At 30.6% G+C, this 22,554-nt stretch overlaps 2 protein-coding genes and 1 pseudogene across 2 annotated transcripts; 1 reads left to right on the forward strand and 2 right to left on the reverse strand.

Annotated features, from left to right (window-relative positions):
- LOC140891073 (vacuolar-processing enzyme alpha-isozyme-like) lies at positions 1-2,581 on the reverse strand. Its single transcript, XM_073299339.1, has 9 exons — positions 2,343-2,581; positions 2,043-2,207; positions 1,801-1,957; positions 1,466-1,551; positions 1,180-1,379; positions 1,001-1,049; positions 701-922; positions 383-586; positions 1-262 (listed from the first exon to the last, which is right to left on the reverse strand). The coding sequence occupies exons 1-9, from the start codon at positions 2,559-2,561 to the stop codon at positions 80-82; spliced, it is 1,485 nt and encodes a 494-aa protein (XP_073155440.1). The 5' UTR covers positions 2,562-2,581; the 3' UTR covers positions 1-79.
- A 13,894-nt stretch (positions 2,582-16,475) lies between these two features.
- LOC140885398 (ferrochelatase-2, chloroplastic) lies at positions 16,476-19,809 on the forward strand. Its single transcript, XM_073292355.1, has 9 exons — positions 16,476-16,745; positions 17,200-17,506; positions 17,591-17,734; positions 17,825-17,926; positions 18,170-18,273; positions 18,350-18,476; positions 18,585-18,737; positions 18,869-18,969; positions 19,327-19,809. Exons 1-9 carry the CDS (start codon positions 16,684-16,686, stop codon positions 19,640-19,642), a joined length of 1,416 nt encoding a protein of 471 aa, XP_073148456.1. The 5' UTR covers positions 16,476-16,683; the 3' UTR covers positions 19,643-19,809.
- A 413-nt stretch (positions 19,810-20,222) lies between these two features.
- LOC140876384 (uncharacterized) lies at positions 20,223-21,672 on the reverse strand (annotated as a pseudogene).
- Between the last annotated feature and the right edge of the window lie 882 nt (positions 21,673-22,554).

Raw genomic sequence — 22,554 nt, forward strand, 5'->3', positions numbered from 1 at the left:
TATCAAGTACATACAACGGGACAATTACATAAATAACTCAAAGCCTTTATATAAATATATATATATAAGATGAGGCATATTAAGCACTGAATCCCTTGTGAAGTGAGCTCCAAGGATTAGAAGGGAAGCTGGTGCAGGCTTGTGCTGCCGCCTTCGCCATTTGCTCGCTGTTCCCGCCAGCGTTGCAGAAGTTGGCCAGAGATCGCATGTGTTTCAGCCCATATTTGACCAGAGATCCGCAGTGTGTCTCATATGTTCTAACCTGTATGCAAAATAAAGGAGGGCTATTTTATTGAAAGATGGGGTCGGTAGATATATAATTGGACTAAAATTAGATAAATGTTGGAGTTCGTCTAAAATTCGTGATCAGTGTATGAGTTACCAATGACTTAAGGCAATCCCAGTCATCAACAAGAGGTCGACCGTCAAGTCGAACAGTGTTCAATTCAGGCCCCTTGGTTGTTCCGAAAAGAAGTTCACCGATGACTTTCATGCTGCTGTCGACGTGAGATCGGTGCTCCATAACGTCGGCTAGCTGCTTTTGGGCTTCGAGCTTTCTCGCAGAGCCTTCAGGAGCTTTACGGAACTGCCCAAGAAAGAAGTAAACAAATTCGAAACTATATATGATGCATTTTTCATACAGCATATATATCTCAAGCTGATCAAGCTTGTGAAAATTTAACATAGTGTTTATACATACCTTATCCCAAAAATGTAAAACATCAGCATCTCTCTGATTGATGGATCTTGAAGATGAGAAGGGGCTCAAAGAATTTTCATCCACGAAAGTGTAATTAGTATCATGTACAGGATTTGAACCCAAATACATGGAAAGTTTCTCTAGATTTAACTTGAGGTAACCATATTGCATGACATGGGAGATTCCCGGGTAGTTCTTTTTATCAGCAGTTCGTTTCTTGACCTGTCGGAGGCATGCAAAATTAATTATAACATATGACCATTCCATCTAAATTAAAACGCAACATTAATAAAGTTTTACCTGTTGATATTGTTGCTCCAAGGTTTCGGCCTGGAGATCATGTTTATCACTGTTTATAATGTCAAGTTATATAATGTGAATCATATCAGTAAAAACAAAATTAAAGCAAACTGCGAGTTCTAACACAATACAACACGAAAATTTTCTCAATATAAAATAAATAGTTAATACATTCATACCTATCCTCCATCCAGGAAACACTATACATGTCACCCAAGCAGGTTTCATACCCTGGGGGAGGACTAAGATCATCTCCAGGACAGTAAGTTCCATAGCTATTCTCTGTTGCATTTGAAGCAGTGGTTGCGTATATATTTATGTCTTTAGGAAGAAGACCCTCAAATATACTTCCAGCTTCACAAGCTTCGACGTAAAATACCTGTAAATCGCCAAGAAAAATATTTTTACGTCTTTTGACAGAACATGAAGAAATTAGAGTATATGCAAGATAACCAATATTTATACCAATCTCTTATACGATCCAGAAGCGTGTTTCTTTTTCAAAACGTTGATCAGATCATTTGCAAAAAGGCCAGGGCTGGTGGGCATACCTGAGAATCATAAAAAACATCACATAGCTAGAGTGATTAAACACGTCTGTCATGGCAAAATGCAACGTGAGAGAAACAAAATTAGCTTAGGACAATCAGTCTGAAGATACCATATTGATATCAAAACGTCGAAAATAAGGGATAAATACTTGTACACTCTAAATGCATTTTGCACCTAGCTAGTCACAACAATATTCAATCACAAAAGGCTATCCTTGTAAAAATTTGATATATAATAAGGTTACTAACTGAGAACCCCTGGACCGCCATGGTCAGCATAGTATATGAATACATGATCATTCGGACCGCTGTTCAGGACCTTCCCACTACCTCCTTTCACCCCATTCTTGTCCCCAAGAATCACAGAAAGGAAGTTCTTTGCAGTAACGGCTTCCCCAACATAATCCTGTCGAATGAGGTAGGCGGTGGACAGTTCCGAATATCATAGAGAAAACAAGGGACTAGATAGTGACAATATATATTCAAATTACCTTTGGAACTCCCTTGTAAACATCCTTGCCTTGAGGATGGTTGATGATGACTCCAGGCTTGGGGTTCTCAGAATTGTTAGCGATGTCATCATACATGAAAACAATAATATTTTCATCCTTGAGGCCACCTTTCTTCAGGATTTGATATGCATGGCATATATCCGCCTACACATACAAGTTTGCCGGAAAATCACAAAAATTAAGATGATAATCAATATTTTATATACCATTTTCATTCCTTAAGTTTTCTTCTCTATTAACACAGGAAGGTAGAAAGATTACATAACACGGTCGCATCACCTGGTGTCTGTAGTTAGAGTAACCATTAGATCCAGCTATCAGCACAGCCCATTTCGTCCCCACGAAAGCATCGGCATCACTGGCGTTGGCCTCCGACGTCAAGAAACTACGTGATTCCGGAGGAAACTTGTTGAGATTATCCCGGCCATCGGCCAGAGCTAGGATAGAAATTAGTGCGGAGATGAAGGTTAAAATGGCGGTGTAGCGAATCATGATCATCTATCTTATTCAGGGACAACTTTATCTTCTAAGAATTTGAAGATACATGGAAGATTATGAGAGTGTGCATATTTATAGGCTCAAACATGCATGAAATCGGGTTTTATTTATTAATTCCTTTTTGAAAAAAGAGAATCACTAAAAAAGAGAATTGTCATAATACATTCTTACCTTTCAATATTTATTATTATAATCTACTAATGTAAAATAAATAAATGAGTTAATTTATAGTATAAGTGTTGAAAAATATATATCAATATAAATCACGTACATTTATTATTTTTAGTATACAAAGCTTATACTATGGAGAAAAAAATTAAGGGAAAATTGTTCTTCACTCCCTAAACCCAACAACAACTTATTTATAACTTCCCACCCCATAAAATTTACTTTCTACTCTTTGGAGAGGTGAAAATTTGTTTCAAAATTTCCCAAATACACTTATCCACTAAAAAAAGTGAGAGAATGAAGATAAAAAAAAAAAAAAAAGGACTAATCCAAATAGTATCTATATAAAAATACAAATAAAAATAAAAGAACACAAATTATATCATATATATACATGTTTATGTTGATACAAAATCAAGTATATGTTTAGCAAGTACACATATACTTCCAAATCATTATTGAAAAAAATACGATAAAGGATTAAAAGTTCGAATAGGAGATGAATTAATTATTATGCTTGATACAGTAGCAAAAAAATTAAGAATAGAAATCGAAAGAACAAAATTTGTAATACCAATTCTATACCAAATAAAATAAGGAATATATATTATAATAGGGAATAACTTTTTAAAACAATATCTTCCATTTACGCAATTTGAAGATCATGTAACTTTAAACAAAGGATCATCAATGATTCACATTCCCAAAATACGAACAACATTTCGTGTAGGGAATGAAAGATTTACAAGAAATTTACATAAACAAAATACAAACCCAATAGAATTTAAAATTAAAAATATTTTTACAATTAATCCTGAAAAAAAAAATCATAAAGAAATTCCATGATATTTGTTCTGAAAATCCTTAGGACAAAAATAAGAAAAAAAAACAATTTATTGCTTCAATAAAACTTAAAGATCATAATATTACAATCCGCAAAGCACCAAGAAGATGCAACATGGATGATGTAAAAATATTCGAAAAAGAGGTTCAAGAATTACTCAAACTCAAGATAATCATTCCAAGCAAGAATCCGCACTCTTCACCAACCTTTCAGCAAGAAGGATACTAATAAGAAAATAATGGTAATTGATTATCAAAAAATGAGTAATGCAACAATTATGGATGGATATCACATCCCAAATAAGAATGATTTACTATCTTACGTAGGAGGAATGTAATATTTCTCCAGCCTAGATTATAAATCAGGATTCTGACAGATTCAGTTAGATCCACAAACATAATTATTTACAGCTTCAGTTGTCCAAAAGGACAATACCAATGGATAATATTACCTTTCGGACTCAAACAAGCTCCAGTTATTTTTCAGAGATACATGGATGAATCATTCAAATCATATGTAGATTTTTGTTGTGTCCATATAGATGATATATTAATTTACTCAAAAACACTAGAACAACGTTACAAAGACATTATGACAGCACTAGATATTTGTCATAAAGATGGAATTGTACTTTCTGATAAGAAAACACAATTATTTAAAACCAAAATAAATTATTTAGGATTACAAAATTTAAGATGGAAAACATTGTTTACAACAACATATACTTAAAAAAATTCATGATTTTAAAAGTTAAATCAAGGATAAATATCAATTAAGAAGATTTTTAGGATTACTAACATACTCAGAAAATTACATTAAGAAACTAGCAGAAATAAGAAAACCTCTACATGCAAAACTTAAACAGGACTATAAATGGAAATAGTCAAAAGAAGATACCAATTACATAAACACAATTAAAAAAATAATAATTAGCAATCTTCCAGAATTATATTTTCCATCAAGTAAATATATAACAATAATTGAAACAGATGCTTCAGACGAATAATGGGGAGCGTATTTAAAAACATATACAAGAGAAATAAATTTAGAAAAACTTACTAAAATAGCAACCAGAAAGAATGAAGCTGAATTATGTAATTATACATAAAAAAAAACCTTTCAAGGCGCACAACTAAATTATCATTCAAATGAAAAAGAATTATTAGCTATAATTTTTACAATTAGGACTTATGAAATTTATTTCATCTCTAAGGCATTTTTAGTAAGAACTGATATCATGATTTTTTTTTTTAAATCAAGAAAAATATCAAGAAATGTAGGAAGAAATGCAGCACGATTATTCAGATGGCAATTGAAATTAAATCACTATCAATTCGAGATTCCGTATGTCAAAGAGACAGACAATTCATTACCAAATGCATTAACTAGAGAACTTCATCCAAATTATATCATCTGTAGTAATAGAATAATAAAAAAGATCCTAAATGATCCAGAAAATGACTTCGAGTCATCCGAACATAACTTAGAAAGTATGGGGAATATAAATTGATGAAATGAGATTTATATTCAAAAACATGAATTATCCAATGACTTAAGTCATCCGAACATGCTTTTAAAAGCACAGGGAATAGGAATTGATGAAAATAGATTCATATTCAGAAACATGAATTACTTTATGAGTAAAATAATCAATTTCATTTATGAAGATTAGTTCGATTATTAAAGGATCCATAAATGCAGTGATAAGCTTAATAAAACTATCCGAATTACTCGCGAAAAGAGTTAAGTTACTAACCATTTTATATATGTATAAATATTTTTCTTTGTGCAGGATATATTTAAGATGGAGCAACTAAGTCAATTGAAGGAACAATTGATCGACTTACAAGAAGAAATTCAAATTCTTCAACAAAAGGAGAAAAATTTAATCAGAAAAATACAGAGGATAGAAAAGAAGATGACAACCTCGTCATCATCATCCTCACCAAAAATACCAATCAAAATGGCAACTCCATTCAATAAAATAATGGAGATAAAAGGAAAACAGTCATTGCTCACAGCCAGCACTGACAATAAAGAAAAAAAAAAAAAGAAACGATGGCCACAGCAAGCACTGAGAAAAATGGGGAAAAAAAGAAAAATAAAGAATGTTCAAAAACGCCTTGAAAAAAAGAGAAAGAAAAATGGTCAATCTACGACCACAAAAACAAATGTTTGAGAAAACAAATTTCGTAAAAAAATTCAAGAATAAGTTTTTCGAAACATTAAGTTATTTAAATACAGTCAAGACAAATGCAGGTTATTGGTTACAGACTTGTGATACACAGAATATATCCCAAGCAAGAACACTGCAAGGTGCTCCAGCACATGAAGTTGCAAGATTATTCACAAATGGATTATTAAGTGGATTGGAACTTAGTCCAAACAACTAAGAATTAGAACTATTTCCCCATAAATTGAGAAATAGTATTATTCAATTCAAGAAAGCAGTCTTTAAAGACGATCCATTATTAACATCGAGCATGCATTTAACCCTTCCAGATTGGGATAATGACAAATTCTACCAACCAATGATATACATTCAATGTCGAATAAATAAAAAAAAGTTCTTATTTGAAGGATCAAATGAAGAAAAAACAGTGATGAATATCTCAACAATTCCGCATATAAAAATAAAAACACTAATTGACATGATCTCAAAAGCTGGAAAAATTGATGAAAATTCAAAGGTTAAAATAAATTTTGCATCTAGTAAAATTTTATTAACCACTGGACAAAAAGAAGCTAATTCAAAAGCAATATCAATCCATGTTATCCCAATTTAAAGCTCCGATCTATGAAGTAAGAGTTGACATGACCAGAGAAACTCAACAGATTCTATGCAAGAAATTAGAAACAATAATTTCACCTCATAAATGCTGACATTGCCTAATAAAAGAAGAAAAGACAGAAGAAATAGTTGTCAAAGAAGAAAAACCAATAAAGAATTGGTCTGAAGCCACCAGTGACATAGACAACGACTCAATGTAATAAAAATTATAATCGTGGACCACACCGCGTGTAAAGGCGTCCATTCAAACGATAAATGAACGGTCTTCCATTATGTAACATTTTAAATTATGCTGAGTCAGGGGTGGTTTTTGTTTTTTTTTTTTTTTTTGTACTCTTTGATCTATCCTTCTATAAAATAAAGATGATTATTGTAGAAATAACAAGTGAAATTTGAGTCTCCCTCTTTCTTCTTAAGTTTTTTACGCTTTGGTTCATACAAGACGTATGAAAATTATCAGAAACTAAGAAACATAAAACCAGAAAATAAATGAAGCCTTATGACAAATAACTAAAACAAACAGGAATTAAGGAGGAAGAAGGTTTGAAGCCTACGATTGAAGATTCATGGCCAGAGTAAACCAGAAGATCCGCAAGACAAGTACCGTTTTAACAGATAATTTTTTAAGGAAAAGCAAGGATTTGGTATATGGTCAAAACCAAGAATTGATCAATCAAGATAACCTTCATAAACCTCTTGTTGCCCTTAAATTAAATTTATTCACAAAATCTACCACATACAATGCCTGGTATAACTATTAAACATGAAATACATATTTAAATAAAAAACTTATAGATTTGAGAAATAAAAGCAAAACTTTATTAAACTCAGATCCAGTATATATTCAGATCTACAACAAAATTTATACAATAATTCAACAAATATTTCTTTTAGAAAACCAATTATTTGAACAATATGGGGAAGATAGTGTACTAAATGTAGATTAAGATGACTATTCAGATAACTTTCGCAACCTGATATCAAAGCCATAAAAAAAAAGAACAAAGATTAGATCTACTACAAAATTAATGGTGCCAGAATCACCTTTAGGAAAAGGTTTCAAAGAAACATGTATGTATGTAAGATCTAGAAATATGATTCAAGAACGAAGATCTTGGATTAATAATAAATTTACTTCTATACAATCAAAATATAAACTTAGCATATTTAATTTAGATACTAAAAATATCAGCATCAAAATTGATATGACTGAAGAACAACTAAAGTCTCATATAAAAGCTCTAAATTACTCTTCAAATTCTAAAGAAGACGATATAATAATTCAAGATATAACATATATTGAACAAATACTTATAAATCTAAAAAAAGATCTTCTGTTATTTATTGATGACAGATCTGGAAATCGAAGAAATTAAAAATAATAAAGAATATGATTTAAATATCACGTTCAACCAACAAAAGTTTTTAGAAATCAAGAAACTAAAAAATAACAGTTCTTCACAACAATTACTAATTAGTCAAGGTATTTTTACTAAAATATCTCAAATATTAAATCCAAAAAATAATTATATATTCTATTCATTAAAAATAAAAGAAAATCCTTACGAATAAATCTTGAAAACAAGAATGAAATACTTCTTCTAACAGCAGCAGAAGTAGAAACAATAATAAAACGAGCAAAAGAATCAGAAAGAAATAAACTAAAATACGTCTATATTGGAGGACTTAAAATAATAATTTCAGCTCATTTTAGAGAAGGAATTGACTCACCAATTGAAATCATTGTACGAGATAAAAGAAAAACTAAATATGAAGATTCTATATTAGGAATAATTATAGGAAATCTATGTTATTCAAAACTAAAATTTTATTTATATCCACAATTTTTAGTATCTATACAAGATAAAGATATTAGCAGAGTTGTTGGATTAGCATTATCAAACAGTGTGCATTCGCACAATTCACAATCTAAATAAATGATTGAGATTCCAATGATTTTTTAGGACATCACAAGGGTTGAAACACTCTAGAAAGTATTCATTGAAGAAATAAATTCTAACAAACTATGGAGTTCGGATGATCTTCAATTAAAAAAACATTCATCTTCATTACCAAGAAGATCATTATCATTTGCTAGAAATGACGAAGATATACTAGACAAGATTGAAACAATGAACCAAAATATTTTTAAAATTAAACAAGCTATTATTAACGAATCAACTTCATCATAATGACATTTAATAAAATTATAAAATTATTTAAAAGAATTAGAAAACGAAATTAACAATATTAGTTTGACGATACAAGAGTTAGAGAAAAATTTCAAAGATTACATTGATCTAGCTACGACTAGATTAATAATAGAACAAGAAAGAAATAATAAGAAAATATTAAGCTATCTTAAGGAAATTCTTCTGAAGGATAAAGGAAATTGGAAGAAGAACCACAATTCAAAATTGATCATGGTATAGAAACCCCCTTGTTTATGGAAAACTAAGTATATGTTAAGTAAAATAGAACAATCCGATTATGAATAAATAGGAATAAATACAGAAGAACTGTATCATTCACGCTAGGAATCAGAACAATACAGAGATATGAATATTTCATAATCAGAATCAGAAGATGATTCTAGACCACAATTAACACTATGAACGTATGGAGGAAATAATGGAACAAAAAATGAATAATTTGAATATAATAAAAACCATTACTCAGGAACTTATAAAGATAATAGAGATATACTTAGAGAATAAAAAAACATCAGGATTTGTAAAATAAAATATTTTAGATTTAGGATGCTCAACAACAAAAGAAAGGAAATCAAGGATAGATCATTGGACAAATGAACTATCAGTACAAATTCAATTAACATCATTATTGGATAAAATCAAGAATAACGAGTATTAACTCATGAGATGATAAAAATAACATTAGTAGGATCAGTAACAATTTGGGCTGAAAACCTAGTAATTACTAACTTACCGCAAGGAATGACATGACATCGATATTTTGAACTATCCGTTGATGCCTTGTACCAAGAATTTTTAGTAGTATCAAATAATGATGCTAACATATATAGTAGCTAAACACATAGAGCAAATAGATCAATTTTATTTTTGATAATATCAAATTATGCAATTTATGATATTTGGAAGAATTTATATGTGATTATGAAACAAATTATTATCATTTAATAGATGCTGATAAAAAAAACATTACAAATAAGTATCTTTAATAATATACCCAATATACCAATAAGCAATAAGGATGAATTTTTAACGAGACCCTATGCCAAAACATTAGGAGGAGCTATTAAATTTATCAAGGATATAATAACAAATAAATGTCATAAAGTAACACTACATAAAAAGATCTCTAAATCCTACAAACAAAACAATAAGCTTTGTTGTGATAAAATAAAATTCACGGTAAAACTTATATTGGATGTAAAACAAACATACCACACAAACATTTAAAACGACATAAACAAATCAAAATTAATAAACCTTATAAATCATTTAATAGAAAATTTGTTCCTTATAAGAAAAAAAAATTTAAAAAGAATTTCTTCAGAAAACCTTATAAAAGAAAATTTTACAAAAAGTTTGATAACAAAAACCACATTTCCCAAAGGGTAAAGGAAAGAATTGCACATGTTGGTTATGCAATGAAGAATGACATTATGCAAATGAATGTCCAAAACGTAAAAAAAAAAAACAAAGTTAAACTTCTTGAAGAACTATATGCTATTGGATTATATCCAGTAGAAACGGTTAAATTTTCATTCGATGATGAAAATATTTATTACCTTGATGATTAATTGTATCAGATTTCGAATCAGATTCCACGTCTGATACTTCAAGCAATAATAATGATTAAAATTAAGACAGGAGTATTTTCGGAAAAAAAAAATATAGAGAGTAAAATAAAACTTATGTTTGGATTGAGGAGTATTTTATAAGTTGCCCACAAATTAACGTATGACGTCTTAAAATTCAACAATATGGAAATAAATTGTAACAACACGATGGAGATGGAATAATTGTAGGTAAAATTCAAAAATTGTAATTATATAGTCATGTAAATTAGTATGGTTTACGTTTTAGTCATATATAACTTGTCAAAATTTAGTTTTCATTTGATGAATAACTCAAATATTTTTTTAATTTTTGTTTTGTTTTTGTTTTTGTTTTTGTTTTTGTTTTTGTTTTTTGTTTTGTTTTTTTTTTTATCGAAAACACTAATTAATCTATCAAATATTGCTCTAATTTTGACATTGATACACTCTACATGCATGGGCATGGCTCATGTCATGTGACAAGAACAAAGTTATATCACTCACATTAAATTAATCTACAAAAAAAAATAACGAGAGACAACATATATACTTCTTTCTTAATTAGCTTCCCCTCCAGCCATTTTGAAGTATCTCGTTAATCCTTATTTTCACTTTCTTTTTGGTTGAATGAATTTCGATTTGTGTAATATATATTTTATTCTCGTAACATATGCTAAGTAGGAGAACATTGATTTCAAATAAACCATATTTAATGGCATGGAATTAGTGGTTTCGATCAAAAACTGATAAAAAAATCAAGTTATTATATGAAAATCAAACTTTCATAAGTTCATTGTATGATTAAAATTGAAAACGGAACTGACTAAAATTACAACTTGCCCAATATATAACTGTATATCACATGAGAATCAATTTTTTAAAAGAGAAACAAATTTTCAACATAACATATATATTTCTTTTTGGCAATTTTTTTTGATGAAATTTGGATTTATGAATGGACACTGACAAGTAAGAAGCATTGTCGTACGTAGACGAAGTGCCACGGATTTATATTTACTAAAAACATATAGTAAAAAAGTAGTTCAATAAGTTTAAGATATCTAAATTAGCTATATTTAATTATAAACCAATATTCATATGTTCCTAGGCAATGAAACGCCGGGATCACACAGGTAATTAACTAATGCTGCTAATTATTGCTTAATTAAGTTGAAAAAGACATGTTTATATATGTTATCTAGCTACTATCCATTATATATGATGGATGAGAGCAAAGAAACAGCCATATATACAGTTAAAGGAAAATTACCCTGTTTGTCTTGTGACTAATATGTTTTTCATTTTTTTAAAAATAATTTCTCAGTTATTTATAGCCTTAGTCCACTAATTTGAACTTTTTTTTATCATAGTGTTGACGTCACGTCATTAAATACAATGATGTGATATCCAAAAATTGCGTGTCACCGAAAATGACACCTCACATCATGTATTCGATATCATGTCAATGCTCGAGCGAAAAATGACGTACACAAATTGTCCTATAATATGACCAAAAATAAAACAATGTATAAATTTCAGGACCTGAAACTTAATTTTCCCAAAACTAAATAATCATATATAGCTCATGCACAGCCTCAAAATTTGGGAAAAAAAGTTATAAATCGCCATAATTAAATTTAAACTAGACAAAGAAAACCCTCAAAAAGTCACTAGAACTACTTACTAGGCAGGTCATGATATTATATTCTTGCAATAGCAAAAGGGTCGAAACACATACTTCAATGAAAATTACATATACGTACAAAATCATAATTTTCAATTTATCTTTAAGTGGGAATCGCTTCTGGACGTTACCATGAAATAAATATTTTCCGTCGTGATCATTTATTTTAAGGTAACGAATAAAATTTGTCAAACATCGTATTCGGACACATGCATGCATTTGCAATTATAATTTTAGTCATAAAACTTTGTCCCCTAAAAAAATATATATATAAATTAATTAGCTTTGCTACTATTAATAAAGCACGACTTATCTTTTGAATTATAATTTTTTTGTTGCTAGCTCAGAAACATGCAAAAATGTTCTGAAACACAGCAAATTTTTTTTACTAGGATTAAAGATAAAATATTCATTTGGGTACCTTGAAACAATGAACAAAAAATTTCGTAACAAACGTATATGGCAATTAATATTCTATACGTGCAAAAAATAATAATTGCATCAACTTGGAAGAAATCCCACTTTTTAGAAAACGATATTTTTGCATGATAACAGTATTTTTACTGATTTCCCTAATAATATTGATTTCATGGACTATCCAAATTCTACTTCAAAATAACTAAACTATTGATCTGTGTACATAGTAGAAATGAGAATCTCTACACGGGTACCAAGTTAATGCTTGTCCTCTTCAGCTAGGGTCTAAAAAAATCTAAAATTTTGATAACCAAAAAAAAAAAACATTTATATTTGAGTGGGGAAAAAATTTCATATTAAAATGTCAAACACAATGGTACAAAATTTTTATGAGACGAGATCAATAATTGCACATATTCACACACACACATATATATATATATATGTGTATATATATGTATATAAAAGTTTATGGTTTTTGAGTAACTGTTTTTTGATGTGTCATAGCATACCAAAAATATCTTTCAATTTTACCCTTTTATCCACATTTTATCTTCTACTTTTTTTTAATATATTAGTATATTAAATAGTAGTATATTAAATTTATATTATCTTCCCAAAAACTAATTTTCAACTACTAAATAATATATTAATTCATAAATAAAAAATCATAAAAAATCATAAATTATTTTACACACACAATTGTGTGTGCTTCTGTCGCTAGCTAGTATATATTATATTTCGACATTTTTTATTTTATGACAATGTTGTTTGACCTTATCATAATAATCAATTTTACATATAATATAAATATTGATTTACGTTTATGCCCTAAATAAAATGTTGTTTTTACTTTTATAATCCTATATATTTTTATATGGTTTTCACTTTATCTACAAGAAAATAGAAAATAAAGTATTTTGGTATTTCAATTTTTTTGAAACCGAATCCTTATCTAATATGCACACACTTTGAATAAAGTATTTTGGTATTTCAATTTTTTTGAAAACCGAATCCTTATCTAATATGCACACACTTTGAATTTTGACCTTATCATAAAAAAAAATAGAAAATAAAGTATTTTGGTATTTCAATTTTTTTGAAAACCGAATCCTTATCTAATATGCACACACTTTGTCAATTTTGACCTTATCATAATAATCAATTTTACATATAATATAAATATTGATTTACGTTTATGCCCTAACTAAAATGCTGTTTTTACTTTTATAACCCTATATATTTTTATATGGTTTTGCTTATAGTATAAATAAAAGGACAAAGTTGTTATTTCACAATTATAAAACTTTGACCTTTTATTCACACTTTTATATAGATAGAGATAGATATAGAATAGATATAGATATAGATTAGTATATTAAATAGTAGTATATTAAATTTATATTATATTCCCAAAAACTAATTTTTAACTACTAAATAATATATTAATTCATAAATAAAAAATTATAAAAAATCATAAATTATTTTACACACACAATTGTGTGTGCTTCTGTCGCTAGCTAGTATATATTATATTTCGACATATTTTATTTTATGACAATGTTGTTTGGTCCTTAATCTGAGGAAGATTAAATGATTAAGCAAGGTGGAGGATAGAAATTAAGGTAAAAATTTGAGTTGAATAGAGATAGAATTACTTGCACGTAGTTACGCTAGCACATGGAGAATATAATTATTCTTACTAAAAGTTTAGCTATTATTGTATGAAGACAATTTAATTTTTGTAATGTACTATATTTTGATATATATGTTAATGAAAGTTGATTTTTCGAAGGCCTACTACACAAGGAACATTCTTAAAATTTATTAAAACTTTTCAAATCTACTCAATCGATCGACCAATGATTTATAACTCATCTTGTTCCAAAATCTCAACGAAATTTAAAATTTAAAATCTAATTATAGCAACCTATTCCTCACAGTGAACAAAGTCATGTTTCTATCGTGACCTAAGCATACACAAATTCAACTGCTATAGACATGCATTTGTATTAGCATCCAAACCGGCGCTCAAAATATATGTCTCCAGTCCAATTAACAGTCTTTAGGTAATGTTTAAAAATGTTTTAAAAAAATGATTCTCAAATTTTATTTTATTTTTAAAAAAAATCTGAATTACTTTATCTTATGCATTTCAAACATGTGTAAAGAAAAGTTGAGAATCATTTTTTTAAAAATATTTCCATTCATTACCTTAATCTCGTCGCAAGTACTAGTAAAAGGATTTTCAATCATGTTACCATAAAATATGATATTAAATTTTTTTTTAAACCATCTAATTTTATTTGCGATTTACGTTTCCAGAATTTTGTGTTCGACTTCCCATCTCTCTTGGTTAATAAAGAAGGTAAAAAAAAAAAAAAGAATGTACACAAGTATATATAAAAGGAGTTATTTGCACTAAACACCCCTGTGAAATATTGAAAATGCACACTTCTCTCCTGTGAAATTTTAATATGCATCTTCAACTCTTACCTTTTAAAAAATTAGCACACTCGCCCCTTCAGATGAGTGATTATTGCGCACGCGCCCCTCATGCAACTGAGCAAAGATTTTGATATTTTTTTTGCACCAAATACCCTTGTGAAATATTAAAATGCATATTTTACCCCCGTAAAAATAATTTTTAAATCTATTCAACCCATAATATACAATTTTTATTAAAATCTAATTATAAAATATTTAACAAACACTTTTTGTTTTATTAATTTTAAACTTATTATGATTATATAATTATTTTCTAAAAAATATAATTATTTTATATTTTTATCATTATTTTATTAAACTTTCTTCTTATTTCCAACTTCTCGATTAAAAATGCATTCATAAACGAGATTTAAATACCTAAAAGTACCAAAATATTAAATCAAAATGATAATTTCATGCATATTACTTTTAAATTTAGGATTATAGATTTTTGAACCAAAATCTAAATTTTTTAAAATGCAATGCAGAATTTGCTTTAAGTAATAATACACAATATTTATTAAGATCTAATTATAAAATATTTTTCAAACATTTTTAATTTTATTTATTTTTATTTTTTAATTTAAAATTATAACTTTTAATTAATTTATTTCTAAAAAAATTATTACTTTATCTCGTTATCATTATTTTATCAAATCACTTCGTGTTTTCAACTTTTCATTAAACATGATTCATAAATAAGGATTTAAATATCTAAAAATAACAAAATATTGAACCAAATGATAAGTTCATAAATGTTACTTTTTCGATTTAGAATTATATAAGCATGTTATTTTTTTATTATTTATTACAAATTGTGCAATGCATATTCTCGAAAAATTTAAATTTTGGTTCAATAATATATAGTCCTAATCGAAAAAGCAATATTTTTGAACTTATCGATTTAGTTTAATATTTTGATACTTGAAATTATTTAAATACTTGTTTATGAATGAATGTTTAATGGAAAAGTTGGAAACAAGAAGAACGTTTAATAAAATAATGATAACAAGATAAAATAATAATATTTATTAGAAAATAATTATATAATCATATTAAATTTAAAATTGAAAATAAAATTAATAAAACAAAAAAGTGTTTGTTAAATATTTTATAATTAAGTTTTAATAAAAATTGTGTATTATGGGTTGAATAGATTTAAAAATTACTTTCACAGGGGTCAAATATGCATTTTTAATATTTCACAGGGATATTTGGTGCAAAAAAAATATCAAAATCTTTGCACAGTCGCATGAGGGGCGCGTGCACAACAATCACTCATATGAAGGGCGAGTGTGCTAATTTTTTAAAAGGTTATGGTTGAAGATGCCTATTAAATTCATAGGGAAAAATTATGTATTTTTAATATTTCACTGGAGTGTTTGGTGTAAATAACTCTATATAAAAGGTTATTAATAAAATAAGGTAAAAAAAAAGAATGCAAAAAAGTATAAAAGATTGTTGGCTATTTTATGCATTCGAAAGCCCAAATAAAGCCAAGTAGCCCACATGGTATTTTGTGGAGTGACATTTTGGGCTGTGGCGAGGGTATTTTGGTCGTTAGAAAATTTGAATGGGACCGGAGCGGTTCGGGTACAGTTTGTGTAGGTTTCCGGATCCAGGCTCATATTCTGAACCCGGTTTGCAAAGACGCAGCCATTGTTGAAGAAGGAACTCGTCAACAACCCTTCTGACCCGACTTTTCTCATGTTTTTTGCATTTTCCCATTTTGTACCTAATATAACACCTATTTCTCCACCGCTCCAAATCCAAGAATCTTGCCAAACCCCATTTACTTCATTTCAAAGTTTCCATTTTTTCATCGTCTTGATTGATTGATTGATCTTCGTACGCTTAGACGCTTGAGTTTTTATTTATTTATTACATCTGTTGTACTTTTGAGGGTTGACTTTTTTAGAACTCTGCGTGATGGAGGCGGCAGCGAGCTCTCAGATTCGTCCCCAGATGACTCTTAAGCGGAATCCTGCATCGTATGTGATTTTTGTTTTTCGTGTGTATGATATAGTTTGCTGGTGTTTTGGTTTGTTGCTTCTCGTGGCGCGTTTTTTTCCCGTTGTGTGTTTGATTTTGCTGGCGGATCAAGAAAATACGTTGCTTTTGTCCTTTTGTAGCCATCTTCATTTATGTGATGTTTAAGGGTGTTTTTTGGCGATATGCTCAGATATCACTTTTCCATGTTTCTGATATGTAATGTATATGATCATGGGAGATGAATAGTTTCTGAATGAAGCTAAAACCCAAATTTTCTTCTGTTGAATCGATCCTTATTTCTGACTATGTCATGTGGAATTTGAAATTTGTTTTGTTCTGGATGCAATTATTTTGCTAGCTCTTAAATTTGATCCCGGTGTCATATATAAGCATTGGAGTGTGGTTTGAGCGATATTGGATCAAGAGAGAGTTTTTCATTTCATGCATTTTCAGGTTGCTACCTCAGGCTAGGACGATGCCAACTTTCTGCAACATATCCGAAGATTCTATGCATTTGTGCACTAATTCAAGTTTGAAGAAAAACAATGTTGTCGGGAGATTGTCTCTCAACCTCCCGACTCAGAGTAAAGACTTTGGCAAAGCGTATAGCTCGGCCGGTGTATTCACATATCCCATTAGCACCACGGAGGCAACTCCCCTCTCCAAAGAGGAAAAAATTGGTGTAATGCTGTTGAATCTTGGAGGGCCGGAGACACTTCATGATGTTCAGCCTTTCTTGTACAATTTGTTTGCCGATCCCGTATGTTTTGTTATTGAAAAATGCATCTTGCTAATTAGTTCTATAGTGTGCTTGATGGTGATATCATGTATTGCCATGTTACAGGACATCATCCGTCTTCCTAGATTGTTCCGATTTCTTCAACGTCCTCTGGCACAGCTCATTTCTGTATTGCGAGCTCCCAAAAGTAAAGAAGGATATGCTGCCATTGGAGGTGGTTCACCATTGAGAAAAATAACAGATGAGCAGGTGCCGTTAACAGTGTCACCAGAAAAAAATGTTGTACTTGTTGAGTAGTTATAGTTTTAGACGAGTGATCATTTGATTCCCTTCTTTCAGGCAAATGCATTGAAATTGGCTTTGGAGAATAAGGAGGTTCCTGCTAATGTTTACGTAGCGATGCGGTATTGGCACCCATTCACTGAGGAAGCGGTTCATCAGGCAAGTGATAAGAATGAAATAGCTTGTTTTTTAATTTATCGATGCCAAATCTGAAGTGCATTATTGATGCATGAGTTATTATACAGTTAAACTAACTAGGTTTCATAGATTGATTTTTTCTCTAATTTGGTGATTTCATATTTTTTGCCGACTCTAAAAAGTTTAAAAACCTTCCACGTTTTATCAACCTTTTGAATTCTAACAATCAAATTTTTTACTTGTATTCTTTATTCTTGGTGATAGATCAAGAGAGATAGGATTACAAGGCTCGTAGTATTGCCTCTCTATCCTCAATATTCTATTTCGACTACTGGATCAAGCATCCGTGTTCTACAAGACATGTTTAGGTGAACCCTTATCTCACTTTGTTAGATAAGATTTTATTTACTCGCCCTTTAAATTTCTAATCAAGTTCTTTATTAGGAATGATGCCTATTTGTCAAGCCTACCTGTTGCTATCATCAAGTCTTGGTATCAAAGAGAAGGTTATATCAAGTCTATGGCTGATTTGATTGAAAAAGAGTTGCAAATTTTCCCAAACCCAGCTGAGGTGGGTTTTATTCCAGCTTTGATAGTGTCGACCTGACCAAGTAAATTTTAAACATGCCCATGTTATTACGAGAAAGATAAAACTGACATCTTGCTCGGTACTCTGTAGGCCATGATATTCTTCAGTGCTCATGGAGTTCCTGTCAGCTACGTTGAGGATGCAGGCGATCCATATAGAGATCAAATGGAAGAGTGCATTTTCTTGATCATGCAAGAACTTAAATCTAGACGAGTTAACAATGATCATACTTTGGCTTATCAGGTTGGTTTTAGTGTTACCGAGCATTCGGTTAAACTGAATATTTACCATCCTTCAGTGGACGTCACCACAACAACATTAATGAAACTCTACTATATGCGTTAATTTAAATATATCTATTCTTATGAATTTAGAGTCGGGTGGGACCTGTACAATGGTTGAAGCCGTACACCGATGAAGTCCTTGTCGAGCTTGGCCAGCAAGGTGTGAAATCTCTTCTAGCCGTTCCAGTAAGGTATGCTTTAAGGGTTTAACGTTGTTGTTTTAGTTCTGTGAAAAGTCTATTATTTTCCTTTGGAAACAAAAATCTCGGGAAATTGGGTATTAGCTCTTTTGTTGTAGTCAAGAACGTAAAGTAACCTGAATTATACTATGAATGATATCATTAAACTCATTAAACTTGTCATTTTATATGAAATTCCAGTCTCCCATCTGCGCTTCTTAGAGGATCTGTAAATACTTCCTTGTCTTCCGTATGGTGGTTTGAGTCATAACCCATTATATATATTTATAGATATCAAATTGTCAATAGAAAATTTTAAAAAATGGCATCATGTAGTAAAATTATAATAATTTAAGTTTCAACTCTCAGCTTTGTGAGTGAGCACATAGAGACACTCGAAGAGATCGATATGGAGTACAGAGAACTGGCACTTGAATCAGGCATTGTCAACTGGGGACGTGTCCCGGCTCTTAACTGCACCTCGTCCTTCATCAATGATCTTGCGGATGCAGTAACAGATGCCTTGCCTTCGGCTACAGCAATATCAACTTCTAATACGACGTCTGAGGAAGCCGGAAATGATGTTGTAGGGTATGCTGTCAAAATGTTCTTCGGTTCGATCCTAGCATTCGTTTTGCTTTTATCACCAAAAGTGATATCAGCATTTAGGAATTTTCTTCTGTAGAAGAGGCATGATTTTTTTTGGTTGAGTTCTCCAATTCTTGCAAATGAGAAGAGTAGTCGGTAGACACCTCTGCAGCTCACTTTTTTCTTTATACCAAACGTCTATAAGTTTTTCATATTAACACAAATATATTTTGGATGCAGTTTGGAATAAATCTGTGTTTCGTACTTGCTACGTGGTTTCATTTTTGTAGAAATGTATATAATATTTTCTGAGGCATCCGTTTGCTTGGGAAGCAAAGTAATTCATGTGGGGAAATGTGCCTCTTGGAATAAATATCGGAGAAAAAAACATTTAATGACCATTATGACAAAAGGGCAAAAAAAAAAAAAAACAAAATTGACCTAAAATATTAATATTAATAATCAAAACGGGGAAGACTTCTTTTATTATTTTTTATTTTTATTGTTATGAAATGTTTTTTGTGACAAATGACAAGTTTATTATATTTTGTTGAAGAAACCAGAAATCAGAATCAGAATATTTTAGTTGTGTTTCCAAACAAAATGAATTTGGTAGGCGATAACACAATTGAAAGTGGTGGATGATATGATTTGTTCAAAACAGAGAAAAGCTAGGATCAAGATGGAAAAGAACTCAAGAGTTTCACTGACAATACCAGCACCAGGCTACAAATTTGAAATCTGACAACAGTTGCTAACAATTTCTGCTCTAGTGCAATAGTGAGACAAAACAGTCATTTTATCTAGATAAAAGGAAAACCAGTACTATTGGAAATGAAATTGTTGATACGAGTCGTTTACTCTAGACATGATAACCAGTTATGGTGAACCCTCTTCCAATAATCTCTCCAGCATAAAACCAGCCAAAACATTCCAACCCGAAAAGAGCTGCGATGCCAGCATCCTCTACCTTCAGTTCTTGCCTACGCTTCAACATCATCTGCTTCACATGATCAAGTTCTTTCCACAACGATTCATATCCGCTTGGAATGCTGCGTCAAGAAGTTACCATTAAGGATTAGTAATGCAGTCTTAATTACATTTAGTATTGCAGGATAGAAGGATAATTGAGATAGAAGTTTCGAATTCATGGCAAAAAAAAAAAAGAAAAAAGAAAAAAAAAGCCATGTATCCACCATTCAAACATCAAGATCCACCTGACAATCTAGCAAGGGAAATTATAAGCGTATTCTTAAAAAAGAGGAGCACCGAGCTGTGAAGGTATGACACACAGCTCAAACTTGTCTGTTTATAGGGTGTGCGCGCCCGAAAGTTCGAAGTCAGGCTTGGCAGTCAAATTATGTAGTTGAGAGCAAAAATCAGATAGGGACAAATATCAGAAGTGGGCAAGATTGTATCAAGTTTAGAGTTATCGTGATATACTCATACTGCTTATTGGAATTAAAAAACTACAATTGCAAACAACAATCTTGGTTTTTAACATGACAGATCCGTCCCTCTAACTCTGAAATTTAAAGTCATAGCAACTGTTATTTTCACTCGGAACTCAGAAAGAATGAAAGGAAGACATTAGTTCTGAATTTGATGCCACTTGAATGGTCGTGATGAACTAGACATAATGTTAAAAAGTACCAAAAGAATGACCAAAGACATTTTCAAAGACTCGACACACCAAAAGAACATGCATCAAGGATACAATGAAAATTAGATCAAGGACATAGCCACCATCATCAGATTATAAGTTCAAGTCCCAAAATACCATATGCAACAAGCTGTAATGCACACATAAAAATCAATTTATATCGAAGTTATATGCTCCTAGAAAAAAACTAATTTAATTGCCAAACTTGTGAGGGAGGAAAAACAAACCTATCCTCCAAGAAAAATGTAGAATATTATGCATAAAAAATAGCAAACCTGGCAAGGCGGGTATAAAACAGCTGCTTCCTTAAAAGCCGGCAAGTTTCCACCGTAGGTGGTTCCTGGATGTATTTCTTGTTCTTCTCTAGCAATTGCTTGTAGTAACTAGTAAGTGCCACCATTCTTCACCACAAAGCACGAAACTTCCGTAGCTTTTGCTCGTAGTTGATTCAAGTTAGAAGCCATCCTCCAATCCTACATAAAACCCGAAAAACCAAATTCTATCATTCGGCTAGCTATTATAATTTATTCATTAATCTTCACAACCTTTCCCCTCCTATTGTTAATACTCTTCTATCCATCTATCACAAATTCCTTCCAGAGGATCAACATAGTTGGTGCCAAAAATGCACTATCCCAATGAAATAGTATCGTTATCATGAATCAATCACTCAGAAGACAGAATCTTGCAAACAGAGGGAGGTTATGCAAAAATCATGACGGGGTTCGGGGAACATCTGTGGCCTCTTCGATAGCAAACATCTTCGGCACCAAATTCGCTTTATTCACTCACTCATGGGCAATAACATTTACGGATTTTCCTTCTCAAGTTTACATAATGTTCAAGTCACCATCAACATGATATGAAAAATAAACCCATAACAAATTAAATATTTTCTACCATTTAATCAATTCAACATGAAAAAAACTAACTCAAAAATCTATTCCCAAAAAAAGATGTCTAAAGGATCAACAATGCACTAGCTCATCTACGCCTAGTAAAAATAAACAATTAAAAACAGCAATTTCACAGTACTTCACTAATTTGAGCCGCATAAAGCCCATAAAGTTGATTAACTTCAAGTCTAAAGCAAAATCATGATAAAAAAAATGTACCAAAACTTGATTATATATGATTTTTTTTCCCCCAAAAACACAGATAAAAAAGATGAGTTTGCATACCTCCGTATAGCTTATTTTTGAGGAACAGACGAGGGTTTATGTCGCGGGGTTTGGCATATAAAATGTGATGTCTATTCGGTACCCTCCAGTAACTCTGGTGCGGTTCCGTCCAGTTGCAAATAATGTGCTGCCACGTCGCCACTTATTCTCGGAGCAAATATTGTT

Source organism: Henckelia pumila, chromosome 1, assembly GCF_033568475.1.
Source record: "Henckelia pumila isolate YLH828 chromosome 1, ASM3356847v2, whole genome shotgun sequence".
Taxonomy (NCBI): domain Eukaryota; kingdom Viridiplantae; phylum Streptophyta; class Magnoliopsida; order Lamiales; family Gesneriaceae; genus Henckelia; species Henckelia pumila.

Bases quoted from the DNA above. Each gene is read 5' to 3' on its own strand.
- LOC140891073 (XM_073299339.1), bottom strand. From the start codon at position 2,561: ATGATCATGATTCGCTACACCGCCATTTTAACCTTCATCTCCGCACTA. The intron at 1,958-2,042 runs GTAATTTGAATA...CTCATTCGACAG, and splicing joins TTTACAAGGGAGTTCCAAAG to GATTATGTTGGGGAAGCCGT. The intron at 1,050-1,179 runs GTATGAATGTAT...CATTATAAACAG, and splicing joins GTTTCCTGGATGGAGGATAG to TGATAAACATGATCTCCAGG.
- LOC140885398 (XM_073292355.1), top strand. From the start codon at position 16,684: ATGGAGGCGGCAGCGAGCTCTCAGATTCGTCCCCAGATGACTCTTAAG. The intron at 17,927-18,169 runs GCAAGTGATAAG...TCTTGGTGATAG, and splicing joins CTGAGGAAGCGGTTCATCAG to ATCAAGAGAGATAGGATTAC. The intron at 18,970-19,326 runs GTATGCTTTAAG...TTCAACTCTCAG, and splicing joins CTTCTAGCCGTTCCAGTAAG to CTTTGTGAGTGAGCACATAG.